This window comes from Lagopus leucura, unplaced genomic scaffold, assembly GCF_019238085.1.
Source record: "Lagopus leucura isolate 7727_CA_CO unplaced genomic scaffold, USGS_WTPT01 Super-Scaffold_100001, whole genome shotgun sequence".
Lineage (NCBI taxonomy): Eukaryota > Metazoa > Chordata > Aves > Galliformes > Phasianidae > Lagopus > Lagopus leucura.
The window spans coordinates 37,801,725-37,821,790 of record NW_024962262.1 but is presented as its reverse complement, the minus strand read 5'-3'; the positions used below and the strand labels follow the sequence as shown (position 1 = coordinate 37,821,790).

The window sequence follows — 20,066 nt, the reverse complement described above, 5'->3', positions numbered from 1 at the left end:
TTAAAATAAATATAAGGCTGTTAGCTTCTTTCACACAGCAGAGCATAAGCTGAGGAGGAGTGTGATTTCTGTCTGCAAAATACATCAGGAAGGTAAAGATAGGTAAGAGAGAGGAGCTAAATGGCTGCAGGCATAAAATGCAACCTGCATCAATTTTTAGATTAGGGGTTGGAAGTCTTTAACTGCTGATGGAATGCAATCCTGAGAAGTCATGCCAATAGGAACAACAGGAAGTTAAAATTATATTTTTAAAGCTTGACAATTTTTCTAAGGCATCTTTTGATGAAGATGCTCATTAAAAATTATTAAAATCATGGTCTGTGATTTCCTCAAAGCAACTGATTTATTATGTATGGGTTTTTTTATATACAAACATATTTGGAGTATTTAAAAATGTAAAATTTCTTCAAAATTCAAGACTCTTTGATGATGAGGTTCAGTGTTCTGTATTGCTTGCCTTAAGACAAGAAAAACTATGAAGATAAATTGTAAGTATCTCTTGTGACTGAAGCTCTTCCACAAAGCTTTCATTCTGAGAATATTACCGTGGTTAGATGACAAAAGAAAAAAATCATTTTAGTATATGTGTATACATATGCAGTTACATATGTATATATAAAATGACAGTGTCTCGTGCTTTCTTTCTGGCTCTTCTGTGCAAATGGAGCTGCTCTGCATTCCGTCTGGTATTAGCTATGAGCGTTTTCAAGAAACAGAGGATTATTTTTAAACCTCTCGAGCCTCATTTCAAGCCCTAAAAAAAAACTTCTCTGATAGGCTAAATACCCTGTTAACCTTTTCCATGGTGTCTTCCTAATTTGGAAATCCAGGTTTTCCTTACTCAATGTTTGTTTAGAAATATTCTAAAGAATCATAGGATCACAGAATGACTTGGATTGGAAGGGATTTTAAAGAATATGCAGTTCCATCCTCCTCTTGATGACAGGGTTGCCACCAACTGGATCAGGATGACTATGATCCCAGCCAGCCAGGCCTTGAACACCTCCAGAGGCAAAAATGGACAAGGTACTGTTCAGACATGGAGAATGTGATAAGTTCTCTCTGTTTAGCTGTTCATACTGATAAACTTGTGGATCCAGATCATGGAGGACACAGTCAGCAGTCAGGTAAGCAGTACATGCCACATCCACAATTCCTATGAAACCCAAACATGGGATCCACCGGGATCTCATTCGTTCTAGTCTTACTTGTGGCTCATTACTGTGTTATGAAGTATGGGGTAGGGTCTAATATTAAATGTGGAGGTTGGTGGCCCTGCCTGTGGTGGGAGGGCTGGAGATTCATGATCCTTGAAGTCCCTTCCAACTTGTGCCGTTCTATGATTCTGTGACTTTCTCTGGCACAGCTGTCCTTATGCACAGTGGACATACACAGTGCCTGGTGCCTTAGCAGTGCTTACACCTTTGCACTACCATCTTACCAATGCTTGTCTGATCCACCAGCTCATCCATTTGGAGAAATTTCGACTTTTTCCTCTGTTGCTCAGTCTTCCTTGCCCAGGTTAAGTCAGATTCGATGATCTCCAGAGTGGCCTCCAATCCCTACAATCCTGTGCGAATCTGTGACTCCATAACCATACGGTCCTTAGCTGTGCCCGGTTATAGGACGCTAAACTCTTTCACTTCTCACACCGCAGCCAGATAGCCAGCACAAACTCTGGGCGACTTCGATATGTCATGCCGAGAACCTACCGCAAAAAGCAGAGACAAAGCCGGCTCGTTCCGCTGAGACGACCTTTGGGTACACGGCAGAGCTGCTCAGCCGCTCGGGGCGCTGCGGGTCTGCGGGACCTTCGGGTTATCCCGGCTCGGTCCGCCGCCGCCCCGCAGGACTACATCTCCCAGCAGCGCCGCTCAGGGAAGTGCTGCTCGCCCGCGGCTCGGGTGGCCGCCGGAGGAGGCGGGAGTCCGCCCCCCTCCCTCTCTCCTTCGCTCACTGCGGGATGCTGCGCTGAGCAGAGCCGGCCGGCCGCTCTCGCAGCCACTCGCGCGGGGACCAGGAGCCGCGCGTCCCGCTCCCTCCCCGCCCCCATGCGGAACTCCCCGGTGCGGCGGTGAGGGAAGGACGAGGGTCCCGGCCTTCCCGGCTGCTTCCCCTCGTCGCTGCGCTCCCCCGGCTCCTCGGCGGTGCAGCTCTGTCGGGGGTAGACCTGTAAATGTGTAGCATTTGGCGGTGGTGCGTGGCGCTGGGGGTCCTCGCGCTGGGCGCTGCCGGGGGCGGCGGGGGCCGGCTGAGCGCCGAGCGCAGCGCCGTATGGGGGCCCGGGCTGCGAGCCGAGGCCGTGCTACCCGCGCGCTACTTCTACCTGCAGGCCGTGGACACCGAGGGGCGGAGGTAAGTGCGGCAGCTGTTCCCCGCAGACTTTGCTCTTCGCTGATGGGAGGAAAAGCGCGAGAGATGGGTCGAAAAGTTACTTTGTTACCTCGGAGGAGTCGTCCGCCTTCCCGCTGCCGGTCAAGATGATGAAATAAATTACGAGGAGGGAAAAACTGGGTTTTTCTGTTTGCCCTCCTCCAGCGTTTACCTCCCCACACCAGGCGTGTGGCGGTGTGACCTTCCCCAAGCTAAGCAGCTTCTGATGTGTTTGCACGTATACTAGCAATGGGATGAGATGAAAAAACCTAAAATGCTAAACAGTGTATCCTTGGTCCAGGCAACAGTTTACGATTTAATCAGCTTTATCAAACACAGCAGTAACTGGGGTGTTTAATTTACAATTTAGCTATGTGAGCGTCCTGCCTATCCCACTGTGATAAATATGACTGTTTCTCTCACACAGGGTGGCTCCAGATCAGTAGAGTCATTTAGGGTGTATGCTGTAGATCATTAGGTGACTTCATGGTGGTGGATGCTCCGTCCTTGGAGACATTGAAAGTCAGGCTGGACAGGGCTCTGAGCAACCTGATCAAGCTGAAGGTATCCCTGTGCACTGCAAGCGAGTTGGACTAAATGGACTTTAAGACTCCCTCCAACTCAAACAATTCTATGATTCATAGGAATTAAGTAGGTAAACTTAGTGTTCAGAAGAAACATGTGGCTTTCCATTTCATTGGTGTATCTTCTCATTTTCTTCCTAAGCAGGGCTGCATGGCTTTATCCAGGTATCCTTACAGGAATGGACTCCACATTACTCTGATTCCATAGTGATTGCTCCAAGACTTCTCAATTCCTAGGTCTAGAGAGATTCCTCAGCCACATCTCAGCCCAGTATTGGGATGTGACAAGGTTCTCCATACCTCTTCTGCAGCTTCCAGCAGGAGATAAGTCCTGACCTCACAAGCCTGGCAGCTGTCAATTCAACTTATCTTGGACAGCAAATATTTCCAATTGAACTGGCAGCTCTCTTGTAGGTCTGGACAAGTACATAATTGAATGATGTGGTCCTGCTACAGTATTTTTTTCCTTACCAAAATACCAGCATTTGTGAATATCCCTTTTTTCCCCTCACAACCTTCCATAAAGATGAAGGATTGCAAATTTTATTAGATGTTTAACTTCATTCTTTACTTCTCTAAGTAATATCTGGAAAAGGAATAAACTGGAATTAGTTGTATGGGGAAAAAAAACAACAACAACAACAACAAAACCAGTACTGCTAAGCTGGTAAAATGAAACTTGTTCTGATATATATATTATATATATATATTATTATATCCACCAAGATCCATTTATTTCTGTGCTCTCTACCTTCTTATTTTACATTTGAGCTATTACTAACCAAGAGCTCCACTCTCCACTGGATTTTTAAAGGTACTCTGTTCCCAAGTATTCAAAGCAAAGACCAGTATTTCCAACACTGTTCAGTATGTAGAGCACCAAGTAGTTTTCAAGATATGTTCATGAATATCTGAGTGGAAGTGCTTTGATACCTGTTGTTTCTAAAATGCATGACTCATTTGAGGTAACCTGACAAAAATTATCTTCAGGAAAATCATGCCTGCTTTGCAAACATTAGGATGTGCTGATAAAGACTTACTAGTGCTCAGTGAAGTCACTGGAAACCCGTCAACTTTAAAAATAATGAGAAAAATAAGAAAACTGTTGTGTGTTTGCTTCTTATTTAAGCTCTTGCTTATTCTCTTGGTAGGTTCACTTCATCACCAGGTGAAAATGCATTCCAGGTGAAGATCACTGCTCCTGATGAACAGTTCACTCGGGTTGGTGTTCAAGTTTTGGACAGGAAAGATGGTTCCTTCATTGTGAGATATAGGATGTATGCAAGCTACAAAAGCCTGAAGATAGAAGTCAAAACCAAAGATAAACATGTTGCAAAGTCTCCATATATTTTAAAAGGTAAGAAGCAGCATACTGCTTAGATTTCATATTGTGGCTTTTTCTCAGAAACTATCTCCTCGAGTGTTTTCAAGGACATAGAATTGTGCAGGGCCTCAGCACTTCTCTGGAAATGTTGAGGACTATCAAATCCCATTGGAATTATGGACTATTTGTAAGTGTCCTATGTGTACTATTCACTATAGTAAAAAGGAACAAATGCTGTGAATCTAATTCCAAGCAAGTATATGTGGAGGGTTCATATAGAGGCTGATGTAGATAGGCATGACTCCCTTGTAGTAGGAAAAAAAAAAAAAAAAAAAGCCAACAACCCATGTCTATTTAGAGTTGCTGAAGATTTGGCCCTAAAGTACTAGCACCCAGTGCCTGACTCTCTTTTCTGATCTCAGTGGCTTTATACTGTGACTTACTGAAAAAAACCTGTTAAATGTGTTCCTAACAGGACCGGTTTACCATGAAAACTGTGACTGTCCTCAGGAAGAGAGCAGTGTATGGCTGGAAGAGATGAACTGTCCCCAGGTCTTTCCACAGATTCAAAGAGACCTAGCAAATTTTCCTGTTGTTGATCCAGATAAGATTGCAATAGAAATCCCACAGAGGTTTGGACAAAGACAGAGCTTGTGTCATTACACCATCAAAGACAATGAGGTACAGTATGGGTTGATCTGAGGTACTTGTGAGGATTTGGTGGCAAGTGATACAATCAGGCGTTTTGGCTGTTTCCAGCTGAAAGGCCTCTTGTTACCTGTTCTTTAAGAAACTTATTTTGATGGCTCCTCTGTCCCTGCAGTTTGTATATAAGTTATTAATATATGTTCTGCTTTGTAAAATGCTTTTTGTCCATGTTACAACTAAAACAATAGAAGCACAGTGAAGGCAAATTACTTTCTGAGCAATCAGTATGAGTAGTGGGAACAGAACTTTAAGTCTCTTAAACAGTAGTTCTGTTTTCTGTTCTCTGCAATTAACATGGAGTGTCATGATCATCCATCAGTGGACTACATTGTGCATAACTCTGAGGTGAAGAAATACCACCTAGCTCAACTGAGATCAGAGCTACAATTCTCTGTAATAAAACTGTACTTACTTCAGTAGTTTGTTATGGATATGAGAACAATAGAATACAACAGAAACCAGCAACCAGTTTCTGTTCCCATGAGACAGATCTAAAATGTCTACAAAAACAAGAAAAACAAGCAAAACATTCCACCCTACTCCTTTCCCATCATGAATTAGAGAGAGATTTGTAAAGTATCCCAGCTGATTAATAAATCTATCAACTGTACAGTCTGACTAGTTAACTAAGTTACTAAAAGAGCTATAAGTTGTGTCAGCCATTCTCTGATGTTGAAAACATCAGATCAGTAAAATATTTGGGTTATTTTCAGGTTTATATAAAGACGTATGGGGAACATGTTGGCTTCAGAATTTTCATGGATGCTATACTTCTTTCTTTGACAAGAAAAGTGAGTATATTGATATAGTCCTTTATTCTGTATGTTCTAGTTTATTAGACTTTTGCTCAACAAATATACTTCAGTATAATTTGTTGCTGTTTCCCTTAAAAAGCTCTTATTTTCTTGATAATGGATAAGATCAGATTAATTTTCCTTTAAGTTGGAAAGCACTAAAATCCCATTAGTGGCATGTGGAGAAACTCAAGCAAAAAACACTGCACAGACTCTTTTCTAGGAAATATCTGGAAAAAAAAAATAATTGAGTACATACTAACAAAATATGGTAGAGCTGAAGTTTCAGCACATAGAAATGTGGGTAGCAACAGCAATGTCAAGATATCAGAGTTGAGCAGTATCTATTATTTTTGACTGTAAAAAGACAAAGCACTTGTCTTTAAAGGGAAAGAAATAGACAGGAGCTACTGAAATATAGAGTTGTTCACCTAAAATTAATCATTACAAGTATATTCAGAAGTAATAAACGTTTTCAAAAGCACCTTGAAAGATAAGACAATTGGTATGGAACAACTTGGGTTTATCATCCAAAAATCAAGTACGTTTCTTTCAAGTTGTGTAATTTTCTTTTATGACAAATATACACATTAGCAGACTAAATAAATGAAAGAAATGTAATTTTTTCTATATGCTCAGAACTAGTATTCTATCAGTGCCACTGAAAGGCAGTAAATCTATTGTGCTAAAGATTTAGCCTGTTGAATGGTTCTGTCACTGACCATTCCTCAGGGATCGGTGCTGGGACCGGTGCTACTGAACATCTTTGTAGGCAACATGGACAGTGGGATTGAGTGCACCCTCAGCAGTTTTGCAGATGACACCAAGCTGAGTGGTGCAGTTGACACTCTAGAGGGAAGGGATGCTATCCAGAGGGACCTGAACAGGTTTGAAAGATGGGCCCATACCAACCTCATGAAGTTCAACAAGGCCAAGTGCAAGGTTGTGCATTTGGCAATCCCAAGTGCAGATACAAGTTGGGAGGAGAATGGCTTGAGAGCAGCCATTGCTGCTCTGAAGAGAAGGATTTGGGGGTGTCAGTTGATGAAAGATTCAATGACTCTATGATGTAGATGAAATGTAACGCAACGCTTTTCTATGGCCGTTATAACCATTAGATGGCACTGTACTAATGAAGTTAAGAGCTGAGGATTAGAAAGTATAGCCAACCCCGTTTGAAATGAAGGCATGCAAAACCTTTTCTGTCAGGATGTGTACTGAAGACAAGAAGTATTGTTCTGGGTCTTTGTCTTTAGAATTTCTGCATGTCTCTGCTAAGTCATTAGAGAAAAATATCAATCATTTCAAGGGTTTTTATATTCAACACACAATTAATTTCTCTGTAAATTTAATAAGAAAATTAATGAAACTTATTCTAGTCAAAGAAGAATTTTGAAATGTTAGACTGTAACCAGCCACTGTGCATTGAAGAACATGGGTGTTTTTAGAGGAGAAATGCTTTGAGATATGTATATGTGGTGGGGAGTCAGCAGTAGGTTTTAATTCTATTTTTACATGTGTATGTGTATTTTGAGAATTTGTACCTCCTTTACTTTTGTCTAGGTGAAAATGCCAGATGTAGAGTTTTTTGTTAACTTAGGGGATTGGCCTCTGGAGAAAAAGAAACCCCCACAGAACCTGCACCCTATATTCTCATGGTGTGGGTCAAGTGAATCAAAAGACATTGTCATGCCAACATATGACTTAACAGATTCGGTTTTGGAGACTATGGGACGGTAAGAAATCTTTTAAGTTGTTCACAAAGCTCATAGTGAATGATCTTCCAAAAACATCTTTTCAGTAAATTAACTGTTTTATTTATTCATTGAGACATTGGCACACTGTAGTTAGGCAGTAGCTATGTAGTCAGTTATCTTAGCATTAATCAATTTGTGCATAATATAAAATATAAATTACATGGATGAAACCATTCTCTTTTACTCAAAAAATGTTATTATTACACTTTTATTTCAAAAATAACCATTTGTCTAGATGTGTTCAAGTCACTGTAGACAGCACTTAGAGTGTATTTTTAAGGGGAAAACTTTGTTTGCTTCCTTTGTTTCACCTCAGTGAACACGCTGACCAGTGGCCAGGACTCTTTCTCCCTGATTTTTCTAGAACACTGTGTCTTTTATAGTTCTTTGTAGCCAGAATTCTCAACAAGTGATCTGTTATCTCCTGCTCTGATTACTGATAGTAACTGGCCATCACAACAATCCTGTTGTTGGAACACTACGAAGTTAGCTTCTAAGATATTTTCATTAGTCATTTTTAGCCTTTTTATCACAGCAGTGCATTAAGATTGGGTTTCTAACCTTTGCTTACTTCCAACCCCCACAGTTTTTGTGCTTTAATTCAGCGGGGTTTTTAAGTAATTTATTTATATTCTATTTAGCTAGTTACATACAAACTTTGCTTTGGACTAATCATGGCTGCCTCGTCACCATTATCAGTTACTGCATTACCCTTCCTCACCCATCTGTCTGGCAATCATATCCACTTCTAGCCACTCTTTTCCATGGCAGCTGATGGGTCTTCTTTCCACACACAGTGTTGTCATTGGTGTTGTCTTGGATACCATCTTGGGACAAAGCTGTGAACTTGGTGGCCAGCAGGGAGAGAGGGAGGTGATTGTGCCCCTCTAATCAGTTCTTGTGAGACCCCATCTGGAGTATGGCATCCAGGCTTCAGGCCCCCAGCAAAAGAAAGATGCCAAGCTCTTGAAACAAGTCCAGAGGAGGGCCACTAAGATGTTCAGAAGGCTGGAGCACCTCTCCTATGAGGAAAGGTTGAGGGAATGGGCTTGTTTAGCTTGGAGAGTAGAAGGCTCCAGGGAGACCTCGCTGTGGCCTTCCAGTACTTGAAGAGAGCATAAGAACAGGAGGGGGAACGACTGTACACATAGGTGGATAGTGATAGGACAAGGGGGAATAGTTTTAAACTGAGACAGGGGAGGTTTAGGTTAGATATTAGGAGGAAGTTCTTCTCACAAAGGGTGGTGACACACTGGAACAGGTTGTCCAAGGAGGCTGTGGATGCCCCATCCCTGGAGGCATTCAAGGCCAGGCTGATGTGGCTCTGGGCAGCCTGGTCTGGTGGTTGGCAACACTGCACATAGCAGGGGGGTTGAAACTACATGATCATTGTGATCCTTTTCAACCCAGGCCATTCTATGACGATTCTATGAACTCTGAACTATGAACATTCCTTACCTTTTTTTTATCACTGTAAGAATTACTGATACAATACACATATGGGTGTACTTACGACTTATTTAAATGTTTGGTATTTACCTATTAGTACTCCTACGTTATTTCAAGTAACTGCACTTAAATAAATTAAAATCACATGTAAAATAATTCCAGAGGCATCACCATTAAATCATTTATTTCTCCTTCAGAGTCAGTCTGGATATGATGTCAGTTCAAGCAAATACTGGCCCATCATGGGAAGACAAGAATACCACAGCATTCTGGAGAGGACGTGACAGCCGCAAAGAGAGGCTTGAACTTGTAAAGCTCAGTAGAAAATATCCAGAGATTATAGATGCTGCTTTCACAAACTTCTTTTTTTTTAAACACGATGAGAACCTTTATGGCCCCATTGTCAAGCACATTTCATTTTTTGATTTTTTTAAGGTAAGCCAGTAATCATTTTTGTAGAATTAGTTTCTCAGTGTTTCCCATTATCAAATAACTTTGTAAATATTAGTTATAATACAATGATTTTATTTTTTCAGCACAACACCAATGACAAGCATGAATAAGCATCCCTCCACTGGGATTAACTGATGTGTAGCTCTTAAGATTGCAAATAATTATATTTGATTTACATCTGAAGGTTCTGTAGAACCTTTTGTAATCTAATAACTCCAAGTTCCTTTTTATTTCTTTTTCCTGATTCAGCGATCAGGACTACTAACATAACTAACATAGTGGGAAAATCAGTGGATGAAGTGGCACATCTACCCTCACATCCGAGGATGAGCGTCCAAGAATTCTGGAGAACTTAACTGATGAAGAGGGCATCTCTGTGTACCCTGCACTGTGATGAATTCCAAACTAAATAACAAAAGCTACTTAAAAACTGGTGCTTGCCTAGCCAATCCTACATTTCTCAATCTCGGCAAGTCAGTAATACCAGTGCCCTCAGATTAATACACTCTAACCAAGCTACTTGAGTCTTGTCTGTTAATAACATATGGTCATTTTTTTTCCAGTACAAATACCAAATTAATATTGATGGCACAGTGGCAGCATATAGATTGCCTTACCTACTAGCAGGAAACAGTGTAGTGCTAAAGCAAGACTCCATCTACTATGAGCATTTTTATAATGAGCTGCAGCCATGGAAACACTACATTCCATTTAAAAGTGACCTGAGCGATCTACTAGAAAAACTACAGTGGGCAAAAGAGCATGATGAAGAGGTAAAATACACGTTTAGAAGTACTCAGCAATGTTTGTTGACAAAATAAAGGAAGTAAAAGTGCATTTATTTTTTTTAAAAACCCTACCGTTTCCTTCTGAAATGACATCAGAGTAAGTGTCATCAACTGCACAAAAGTACTTTTTAAAGGTACACAATACTGCACTTAGTTTGGAAACTATACTGTATTTTGGAGACTTCTTTACTTATGAAGTTAAGAATGCATAAATTTCTGATGCTTTCCATTCATCAGTAAGAGATTTACATTTATAATTTCATGGACAATTCAGAGCAGGGACTTTTAAACATTAGATAAATACCAATGATAAGTTACCCTAAACTGCCAACGCTATACATGACTCTGGAATCAATGCAAGAGCCCCGAAAGAACTATTTTTACAGAATTGTTTAAAAACAAAAACAAGAAAAGAAAAACCTTTGTTATCTTTGACAGGCAAAAAAGATTGCAAAATCTGGACAAGAATTTGCAAGAAACAATCTCATGGGAGATCACATCTTTTGCTACTATTTCAAACTTTTCCAGGTAAGTATATTTTTAACTGCTACCACTACAAAAATAGAAATCCCAGAAAGAGAGTTCACACAACACAGCTGCTGAAAATTGGCCAATGCAGTACTTGAAGCCATAAGGCACGCAGCAACAATTAAGAACTTCAGTTGGTGTATAAACATTGTTTGCAGTTGTTTCCTACGAAGCTCCTTAAGCTTTGGCATGATGTGAGAGAAGCAATCAGATCCTATAAATCTTGATGTAATCTGCAATAATATGTTGCTTACAATGATCAAAGAATTCCACATCAGACACACACTCCATGAGCCACAGCTGAAAATATCTGTGCATTAGCACCAAGATACTGAAACTGCAGCGAGGCACCCAAAGGGGTTCCTGTCAACAGTTATGTATCTCCTTACTCTTTTTGTGTCACAGTGTGGATGGAGTAACAGACTGTGGAGCTCTGGAATTTTTGTGGAATTATTCAGCCAAGCTGTTGCATTATTTACAACTGAGTATATAATGTAGTAAGTTTATGAATTGATGTCACTTTTCTTTCTAAAACTTAGGAATACTCCAGTTTGCAAGTGAGCGAGCCAAAAATCAGAGACGGCATGGAGAAAGTGCAGCAGCCTGAGGATGACCTTTTTCCTTGCACTTGCCACAGAAAAAAGGTACAACACATAAATTGTTAAATATACAGTGTTGAATGTATTTAGTTCAGATTCAACCAGACTGGAACAATCATTGCTCGATATTCACATAGTATCTATCAGTTTCCAGGCTGTTAATGTTTTAGAAACATTTATTACTGCATTTTCAGGACTACGCAATTGAAATTTGAGTTTCCAATTAACTGAAAAATGTTTATTCTTTTTTGATTACAGACCAAAGACGAACTCTGACAGAAAGTTTTGTGGGTTTTTTTTTTTTTTTGAGTATTTACCTACATTCAAAATCACTTCTTAAGGAAAGAAGGAAAAATTTAATTAAAACCTCAGTGGATATTATGAAGTTTACTCTGTCATGATCTACATATGGAAGAAAACCAGTCACCACCTATTTCCTTTTTATCATGCAATAGTGATGGAGCCTTGTTCAAAAAAAAACACTATAATTTTTATATTTTTTTTAAATAAAAACCATGTTTATAACAGCCATTTGTTACGCTTCTGAAATACTTTTCAAGTAGATACTCTCAATAAACTGAGACAGAATATTCAGTATAGTGAGGTTAGTTACAAATATGTTCTGCAAAAACATCCAGATGAAACCTGCAAATCTACTCCCCACTGTATGTATCCAAAGTGGTCTTTCTCAGTCTACCATTTTGTTCCTTCTGAGAGAAGCAATATTCCCAAAGACAATGACTGTATGGTTTGTAATGTATTTTTTTAATCTGAAGGAAAAATACAGCCCTTTAGAACACTACATGCATATTAGATCCAAAAATTAAGTTCCATGATTTTTCAAAGATGCTTCCACAATGTAAAAAAAAAAAAAAGTAGTAATATGGAGTACTGACTAGCAAAAATAAACCAGAGTCCCCACAGGAGCAGCCTCAGACTGCAGCCCATGGAGAGAAGCCTTCAATGGGGCAGGAGCTGCCATCTGTGGGGACACATGCTGACACAGACCATGCCTGCAGGGTGGGCCCCATGCTATGGAGCTGTGTTGGAACAGTGCCTGGAGAGCTGCAGCCTGTGGGAAACCCACTCAGGATCAGTTTGGGAAGTATGGCATCCCATGGGAGGGACCCAACATGGAGCAAGGGCAGAGAGAGACTGTGGTAAAGCCAAAGGGTCAAAATGTTAGGGTCTAATGACAGTCTCCATAACATGCTCTCCTGCATCACTTGGAAGAGGATATAGAAGGGGGTGAATGGGAGATAGATACTTAGATTCAGCTTTGGGGTCCCCAACATAAGGACATGGAGCAAGTGCTGGAGGACCACGAAGATGATCAGAGGGCTGGAGCACCCCTCCTACAGAAAATAGCCAAGGGAGCTGTTTTTCCACAGATATTAAGGAGCTCAACTTATGAACATACCAACCACATCTCCAAATTCTGTTCTGACAGATCTAAAGTCGAGTTTAAATTCATCCAGTTCTCAAGTTTGAACACAACTTCCCCATCAAAAGTGAGGATTTATTTTCTCTGTAACATTGCCACCTTCAAATCTGTAAGGCTATTTTATGTTCCTTTAGAAATCAGCTATAAACATTCAGATATGTACCATCTTACTGCATGTTATTGTTGGGATATCAGCATTCTTGAGGCATTCCGTGATAGAAGTCTATTATAGCTGATTCACATGCTTAACTTTCATCTGCCTGTAAGAACCTCCAGGTTAGAACTGCCAGTTCACACAGTTCACAGCCAGTCGCACTGTAGCAGCAAGCTGAAAGCCATAAGAATGCTGCACAACCAGAGGAGTTTTGGGGAACTCTTAGCAATGGGGTTGAGACAACCACCTCAGAAGACAGCATCAAGATGCTTTTCTCAGGACCAACCAGCCATTTCAGCTCACAGGTATTAATTCAGCTGATAAAGGCATCAAAAGATTTGGTATCAAAATAATATTTGAATATATAAAAGACACCAACAATATTTACTTGGTAATGCAGAACATTAAATATTAAATACTTTTCAAATGGAGTTACTAAAAACAGTACTGTCCAGATAGATTTTCCATCTTTCCTTTAAAATGTTCTTTATTGTCTTGTATATTTTTTACATTCATAAAAAAATATTTACATTTTAGTCCTTGGAAAACATTTGCTTTCAAAAACGCATCTCCAGCTGATGTGTTGCATTTTGGAAAAGCCAACTGAAGATATTACTCAACCACTGCAAGTCATTTGTGTTCCAGTCCAATATTCTCTCTAAGCCAAGAAAAAACTTGTACATTTATTTCTTCCATGACATCATCTTCTGTTCGGCCTTTAACTGCCATCCCATGGTTTGCCTTATCAATCCAATGGATTTTTTTAGGGGCTTTCATTTTGCTTGCCACACTTTCTAACAATTGCTACAGGGCAAATAAGAATGAGAAATTTAGAAAATTAGCTGCTATTAATTGTAGAATGCACTCATCCCTCACTTAGCCTATGCAAAACATAGCAGGCAGCTTTTAAAAACAAAATGGTTTTGCATGTACATTACACACTGTCCCAAATTCAAGCTGAAGTATTCAAGAACAAAAGATATTTACCTTGCAAGAAATTAAGACAGAAAAACACTGCATTCTGATCACTACACGCCTGTTCTCAACAAAAATACTATCATAAATGGCTGACTTGTGGGTAGAACTGCTTTGCTAGAAGAATGTCATGAAAATGTGACTAAGGCAGATTAGTACAATAGCAGCACTCAGTTGCAGTGACTTGAAATGGTGGAAATAGAACAGGAAATTACTTGTCCCTTCCACGTGCAGCTTAATTTGTAAAATCTATCATACTAAAAAAGGACAAAACATTAAAATCAGAATTATTTATTTACAAAAAGGTAAGTTTCCTAAAGCAGATGATCAAGCATGATCCAGACATGCTAAAGTTAAAAGAAATCAGCTCAGGTTTCTCAAAATCTGATGAAGTTTTCTACCTAAATCTTCCATCAGAGATGTATATTTAGAGAAGATTGCTAATCAAAGTTACAGCTGTGGATATCACTACAAACATCACTCAGATTCATTCCTGTTCTTCCACACTATCCTGTCACGGAGAGATTTACAAGGATACTCACTTTTTCACACATCTCATCTGCTGATCCTGAGACAAACAGCACCGGGCACCTGATAAATAATAAATCTTCATCCCGGAGCTTGGACTGCAGTTTTGGTCGATGCAAAGGGTACGATAAGCAAACCAGACCCTGAATGAAGTCATCATTATTACCTTCCTGGCTAAGCTGATGTATCACAGAGGCAGCAGCTCGTGAACCCATGGAACGGCCTTTCTCCCATGTTAAAATAAAGGAAAAAAGTATATTCACTATCACCTCATCTGCATTCTCAGTATTAACAACTTATAAAACCAATCAAAATGAATGTATTTTAGTGAACTGGTAGTACAAAATGCTAGGTATACTTATCTACTCTATGAAAAGTACAAATTATAAATTTAACATACTTCTGCTGAAGACAATTGTCTGGTTGTAGTATGATTTCATTTTAAAAAGAAATTAAAAAAAAAAAAAAGGATAAATGGACAGGGATCCTTTGTAATACTGAGAAGAACAGCAACCCTTCCTATTGGTGGAGGAGAGGGAGAGAAAGAGGTCCTACGCTACAGACCCCTGGAATTTCAAACAACAATGCAATTACCTTCCATTGATTTTTTTCAAACAGCCTTAAATATCATAGAACAAAACAAAGTTTTATTCTCCTTATTACCAAAACTAGTCCAACAAGTGTCTATGCACACAACAAATTTCAACTTAAATGCAAAAAGGATTAAAAAATAAAAATAAAGAATGAACTTGTAAACATGAGGTCAGTTAATAACATTGAGTGGATATCAAAATATCTGCTCAAAGAAGCAGCATACGAGCTGACAATGCTCTATAATTGAGTGTCAGAAGTGGTCGATTCCAGTGGGATTAACTTGCATCAGGGCAGATTTGGTTTCGCTTAGTCGGACAACATTCTAAGTTTCCAGTATCAAGTTATTCCTAGTTACCCCCATCTATTTCCTTTTATCACACAATGTAGTTGATATTCTACCTGCCACTAGAATTATACATCAAAATCTGCTTTGGGAAAACAGCTGTTTACCAGTTAACTAGGATTCTCCAAGAAGTTTAATTAGGAAAGTCCATGGGGATCATCAGAGAACTCAGAGTTCTATCAGAGAACAGCCTTGCAAGTTACAAGAGATAAGCAAGTTTTCTCCCAAACTATCTGCAAAACATAGTCTTCTGAATTTTTCCTTATCCTTCTAAGAAATCTCCAGTATCATGAGGACAGTGAATAGATGATCACACTTAAAAAAAAAAAAATTATTTAAAAGGATAATGCTAGATATTCCCACCTGTGATCCAAGAAACAGTGTTCAAAGCAGCCGTGAGACAAGCTAAGCTGTACACCCACTGGGCTCATCCATCAGTTAAAGAGCTTGTAGGACACCAAAATCCAGACTGCTAAATGACCTTGGCATATGTGTCCCCACTGCAATCAGTGGACTTGTAGTCAATTTACAAAGATTACAGAGCATTCAATTGAAGAATGAGTGTGTGAAGTGAAGATGCTCCTAGCTGAACTGCTCTGCCTAAGCAATACTGACCAGGCAGTTTTTTCAGCTTGCGCCTGTGCTAGACACCGAGCTCTCAGTGCCTCCTGAAAACTGAAAACTGTCACCCACTTCTGTTCTTTCACTTCTTACCAAGGCAGGACAGACTCCAAGAATGGAGGAATTACAGATCATTTTCATTACAGTCAGTATACAAGAAAATTACAGATAACAAAAACCATACCTGCAAGGAAGACACCTGAAAGCTTATAATCATCAGAAAGCTTTAAGTATTCCTAAAAAAAAAATGCGACAGGAAAGAAATATTACAGTAAAAATTAAGACAGCTAAGAGGTTGAGCATTTTGGTTTGTTTGCAGACACTAAAACACAAAAATGGCAAGCACTTTCAGCACTGCAGATTAAGCAAGGAACAGTTATTAGAAGTTACTTTTTTTTTTTTCCCCATAAAAATCACCTCATTATATTTTGCAGTAAAAATATAACAAGCAATTTCACACTAGCTCTCAGCAAAAGATTTCAAACAGCTCTCAGCAAATTTCAGACACATCATCAAGTTACCAAAATGTTAAGTGATTCAAGTATTAGGTGTATCAGCTTACCTACCTACATACTCTTAGTCCAGCAAAATGCAAAAAAAAAAATGAGGTAATACAAATATCCAACCCTGAGGCTTAAGTTAACATATTTCCAACAAAAAAAAAAAAAAAAAACATTTAAGATACAGTCAGAACAGAAAAAATTAAGCAACAATTTTTTCTGTTTTCAAGTGATAACTAATTGGATGTTATCTTAATAGAGGTCCTTTAATTACCTTTACACATCAGCATTAAACTCAACAACAACACCTTGTTTACACACACACACACACAAAAATAATAATAGAAAACAGACCCACATTAAAGCTAGCAAAGTCCAACTTCAAGGTAACATGTAACTGTGTAATATAATTACAACGACATCATGCAAATTAATTCCTTAATTGAACTTAGTTCTACAACGGAAGTGTCTGATGCCAGATACAAAGTGCCCAAGCTACCTTCTTACACCCTAGCAAAAGTAGCTAGATAATCAGGGGAGCATTTCCACTCCCTCCTCCACGCTCCAGAACAAGAGACTCTAGGCTGATATAAATACAGCAAAATACTGTTCATTTTTAACAAAATCTAGGTATAGAAAAACATTTTAAATAATGTAGTAGCAGCAGAAATAGATGAATATGGCCATGTAACAATTTAAATTGATTTGGAAATCAAAGACTACTTAGATTTTAGGGATTTCATATGCTACGCTCAACTACACCCAATCTCTCGCCTCAAATTCTCCTGCATCTGTCTCCTTGAAGTCTTCTCTCATTCCCAAACCTTCAGAGATCCAGAATACCCAGCTCAGCTTCCTTCCTCTGAAACACCTCTCCTAAAGCCATATATTTTCATTTACTCTCCTCCTCAACCAAACCTTTCTGTAATATCTACCTCCCATTTCCACCCTAATCAATTTTTTTCATTTTTCCCACAGAACATCTTCGCTCTCTTCAAATACTTTTCTCAAGCTCGTCTTTCTCTCCTTGAGCTCATATGAGAATTGTCCCTGCTCTTTTTGCACATTGTCACTGCTCCGTTTAGCTAACTGTACCAGCTAACTATCACTTCTCATCTTCTCATTGTTACTTGACTAATTTCTCCTGGTAACTTAAGAAACTCAGAATCAGAAAGAATGTAAATATATTTATATATTTAAATATATGTGTAAACTCTTTACATCCATGGATCTTTGGCAGAATTTGGTCATTTCTTACCACAACTGTTTTGTAAGCTTTAGTCCTATAAGCAATGTTAAGGCCTTTACAAGTAAACCGCAGGCACAGAATTCCCTGTGATGCAAGGTAGGCTGCCAAAGAGACTAACTGAGGGAAATTCATATCTCCTCCAGCACCATGGGTAAGAATTACTCCATATCTTAATTTCTTCTCTGGGACATTAAAGATAGCATCAAGTTGTTTGTTTCCAAAAGGTATTTTCACTTTAACCTACAAATGAAACAGAAAAAAAAAGTTCAATAAGAAGTAAAAATTATGTTTCCAGTCTGCACATTGTGATGATGCACTGGAACAGGTTGTCCAAAGAGGTTCTGGATGCCCCATCCCTGGAGGCATTCGAGGCCAGGCTGGATGTGGCTCTGGGCAGCCGGGTTTGGTGGTTGGCAACCCTGCATATAGCAGGTGGGTTGAAACTAGATGATCACTGTGGTCCTTTTCAACCCAGGCTATTCTCTGATTCTGTGATATGAAAGGCCAGCTGATAAAAAGGGGACTGGAGAGCACGCATGCCACCATATACACTAACACTCTCAAAAATAAAGGAAAGCAAACTGGAGCCGGGATGAAAAGCCTGTTCTGCACCACAGCATGCCATAATATCACCACTGCCCACTGCTCCTTGGCAAAGAGCGACAGAGGGACCACAACTGAAGGTGACCACCTGCTGCTTCACAGTGCTGTGACCCACGTGGCTTCCTCATCACCTGAACGCATACACAGCATGCCAGCGGAGGGCAGGCCGCATGAACCGCATGGTTGTCAGTGGTCACGTTTGTATACACAGACAGCGACAGAGGTCTGAACGCCCAGCGCTTCTGCTGGGACGTTGCTCCCAAAGCTCCTGCATACGCGAGCCTGACACCGCTCCTTTCAATTTTTTCCACCAATTTCAAAGGGTCAAGGCAAGAGCCACAACTCCGGGCCTCAGGCGCTGGAGAGGAGAGGGAGGAGGGCCGGCCATACCTCTGCGTGCCCGCTCATTCCTCTCCGATGGGGGAAAGGAGGAGAGTCCAACCTACAGCACAGACACGAACCCGCACACAGCAGCACAACGGCCCTGTGCTGCAACAGCACGCGCCAACGGCCGCACGTCTGAAGTGGGAAGAGCGCATGCGCGCGCGCAGCAGTCCCTGAGGTGATCCCGCCCCACGTTGAGTGACAGCTCGCCTCCCCCATCACCGTCCCCATCGGTGGTTCTGTGGTGTTTGATTGGCCCGCGGGCAGGAACGGCCCCCCGTAGTTTTTTTCGTGTTGAAAGAAAGATGGTTTGATTTCATGATCTTAGAGGGCGTTTCCAGCCTTAACACTTCTGTGATTCTACACCGCTGCCGTGCTGCCGGCTGGGTGTTACTAAATGTTGACCCAGGTATTTAGTCCTCCTGAGAAGTCCACCTGTAACTGCAGGCAGGAAGCCTGACTGGTCTAAGCTTCTCAGTCCACCTACCTTATTTAACCCTGCTTTTGATAATTCAACTTTCTGTTTTTAGAGCAGTCCTTGTGGAACACTAATCGCGTTAAGTCTCTCCACGTTTAACTCCTTCCCACTGGAAAACTGTTTTCTTATGCTTTCCATATCTGGTATCTGATTACTTCTGATTTTCTCCATCATTTTCTTAACCCCATCTTCATTACAGTACTTAAAACTCTTCTCTGCATATACACAATGTTCAAGGTAGGCTAGCTTATTATCCAGTACAGACTCGAGCTGAGGAAGGAGGGCTGCTGCTATTCTGTAGCCTCTGGTCCTTGGGAGTACAGTCATCCTGAGCTGGTTTTGCTGCACTTTTTTCTGTAATTGCTTTCCTTCTGAAAGATAAGGATCCTTCACTATGACACAAGGGTTGATAATATTTCAGAGGCTAGGAACTTGAATCAGAACTATGTATATTGGATTCATACTTGCGAATATATATTTCTAATGGGTGCTTTCTGTTTTCATGAATTTCTGGATATTTAATGAATGTGTTGATTAGATTTACATTCACATGTAAGAATTTTAATGGTTTTGTTTTGTTTTAAATTAAATTTTGTGCCATAAGGCAACTCTTCCTCATCTAGCTACTCAAGATTAGGTTCCAGTGTTTTTAGGGGAACATGTTAGCAGATTCTGATTGATTTTCAAGTATGCACAGTAATTCCTCTGAAATCTAAGTGTTCACAACCAGGGGTCTTTAAAATTAGACTATTTTTCTTTACATGCTTAAATATGAATTTCACTTCATAACTTTAACCTTACATCAATTCTGGAAATAGAAGTTTATTCTCAAAACA

At 40.0% G+C, this 20,066-nt stretch overlaps 2 protein-coding genes across 2 annotated transcripts; one reads left to right on the top strand and one right to left on the bottom strand.

Annotated features, from left to right (window-relative positions):
• The first annotated feature begins 1,986 nt into the window (after positions 1-1,986).
• Positions 1,987-11,884, top strand: POGLUT2 (protein O-glucosyltransferase 2). The gene is made up of 10 exons (XM_042867739.1): positions 1,987-2,355; positions 4,109-4,314; positions 4,757-4,962; positions 5,703-5,780; positions 7,347-7,519; positions 9,187-9,424; positions 10,006-10,215; positions 10,669-10,758; positions 11,298-11,402; positions 11,616-11,884. Exons 1-10 carry the CDS (start codon positions 2,177-2,179, stop codon positions 11,631-11,633), a joined length of 1,503 nt encoding a protein of 500 aa, XP_042723673.1. The 5' UTR covers positions 1,987-2,176; the 3' UTR covers positions 11,634-11,884.
• Positions 11,885-13,443: 1,559 nt separating this feature from the next.
• TEX30 (testis expressed 30) lies at positions 13,444-18,897 on the bottom strand. The gene is made up of 5 exons (XM_042867740.1): positions 18,759-18,897; positions 17,775-18,005; positions 16,201-16,252; positions 14,473-14,681; positions 13,444-13,759 (listed from the first exon to the last, which is right to left on the bottom strand). The coding sequence occupies exons 1-5, from the start codon at positions 18,774-18,776 to the stop codon at positions 13,586-13,588; spliced, it is 684 nt and encodes a 227-aa protein (XP_042723674.1). The 5' UTR covers positions 18,777-18,897; the 3' UTR covers positions 13,444-13,585.
• Positions 18,898-20,066: the final 1,169 nt, after the last annotated feature.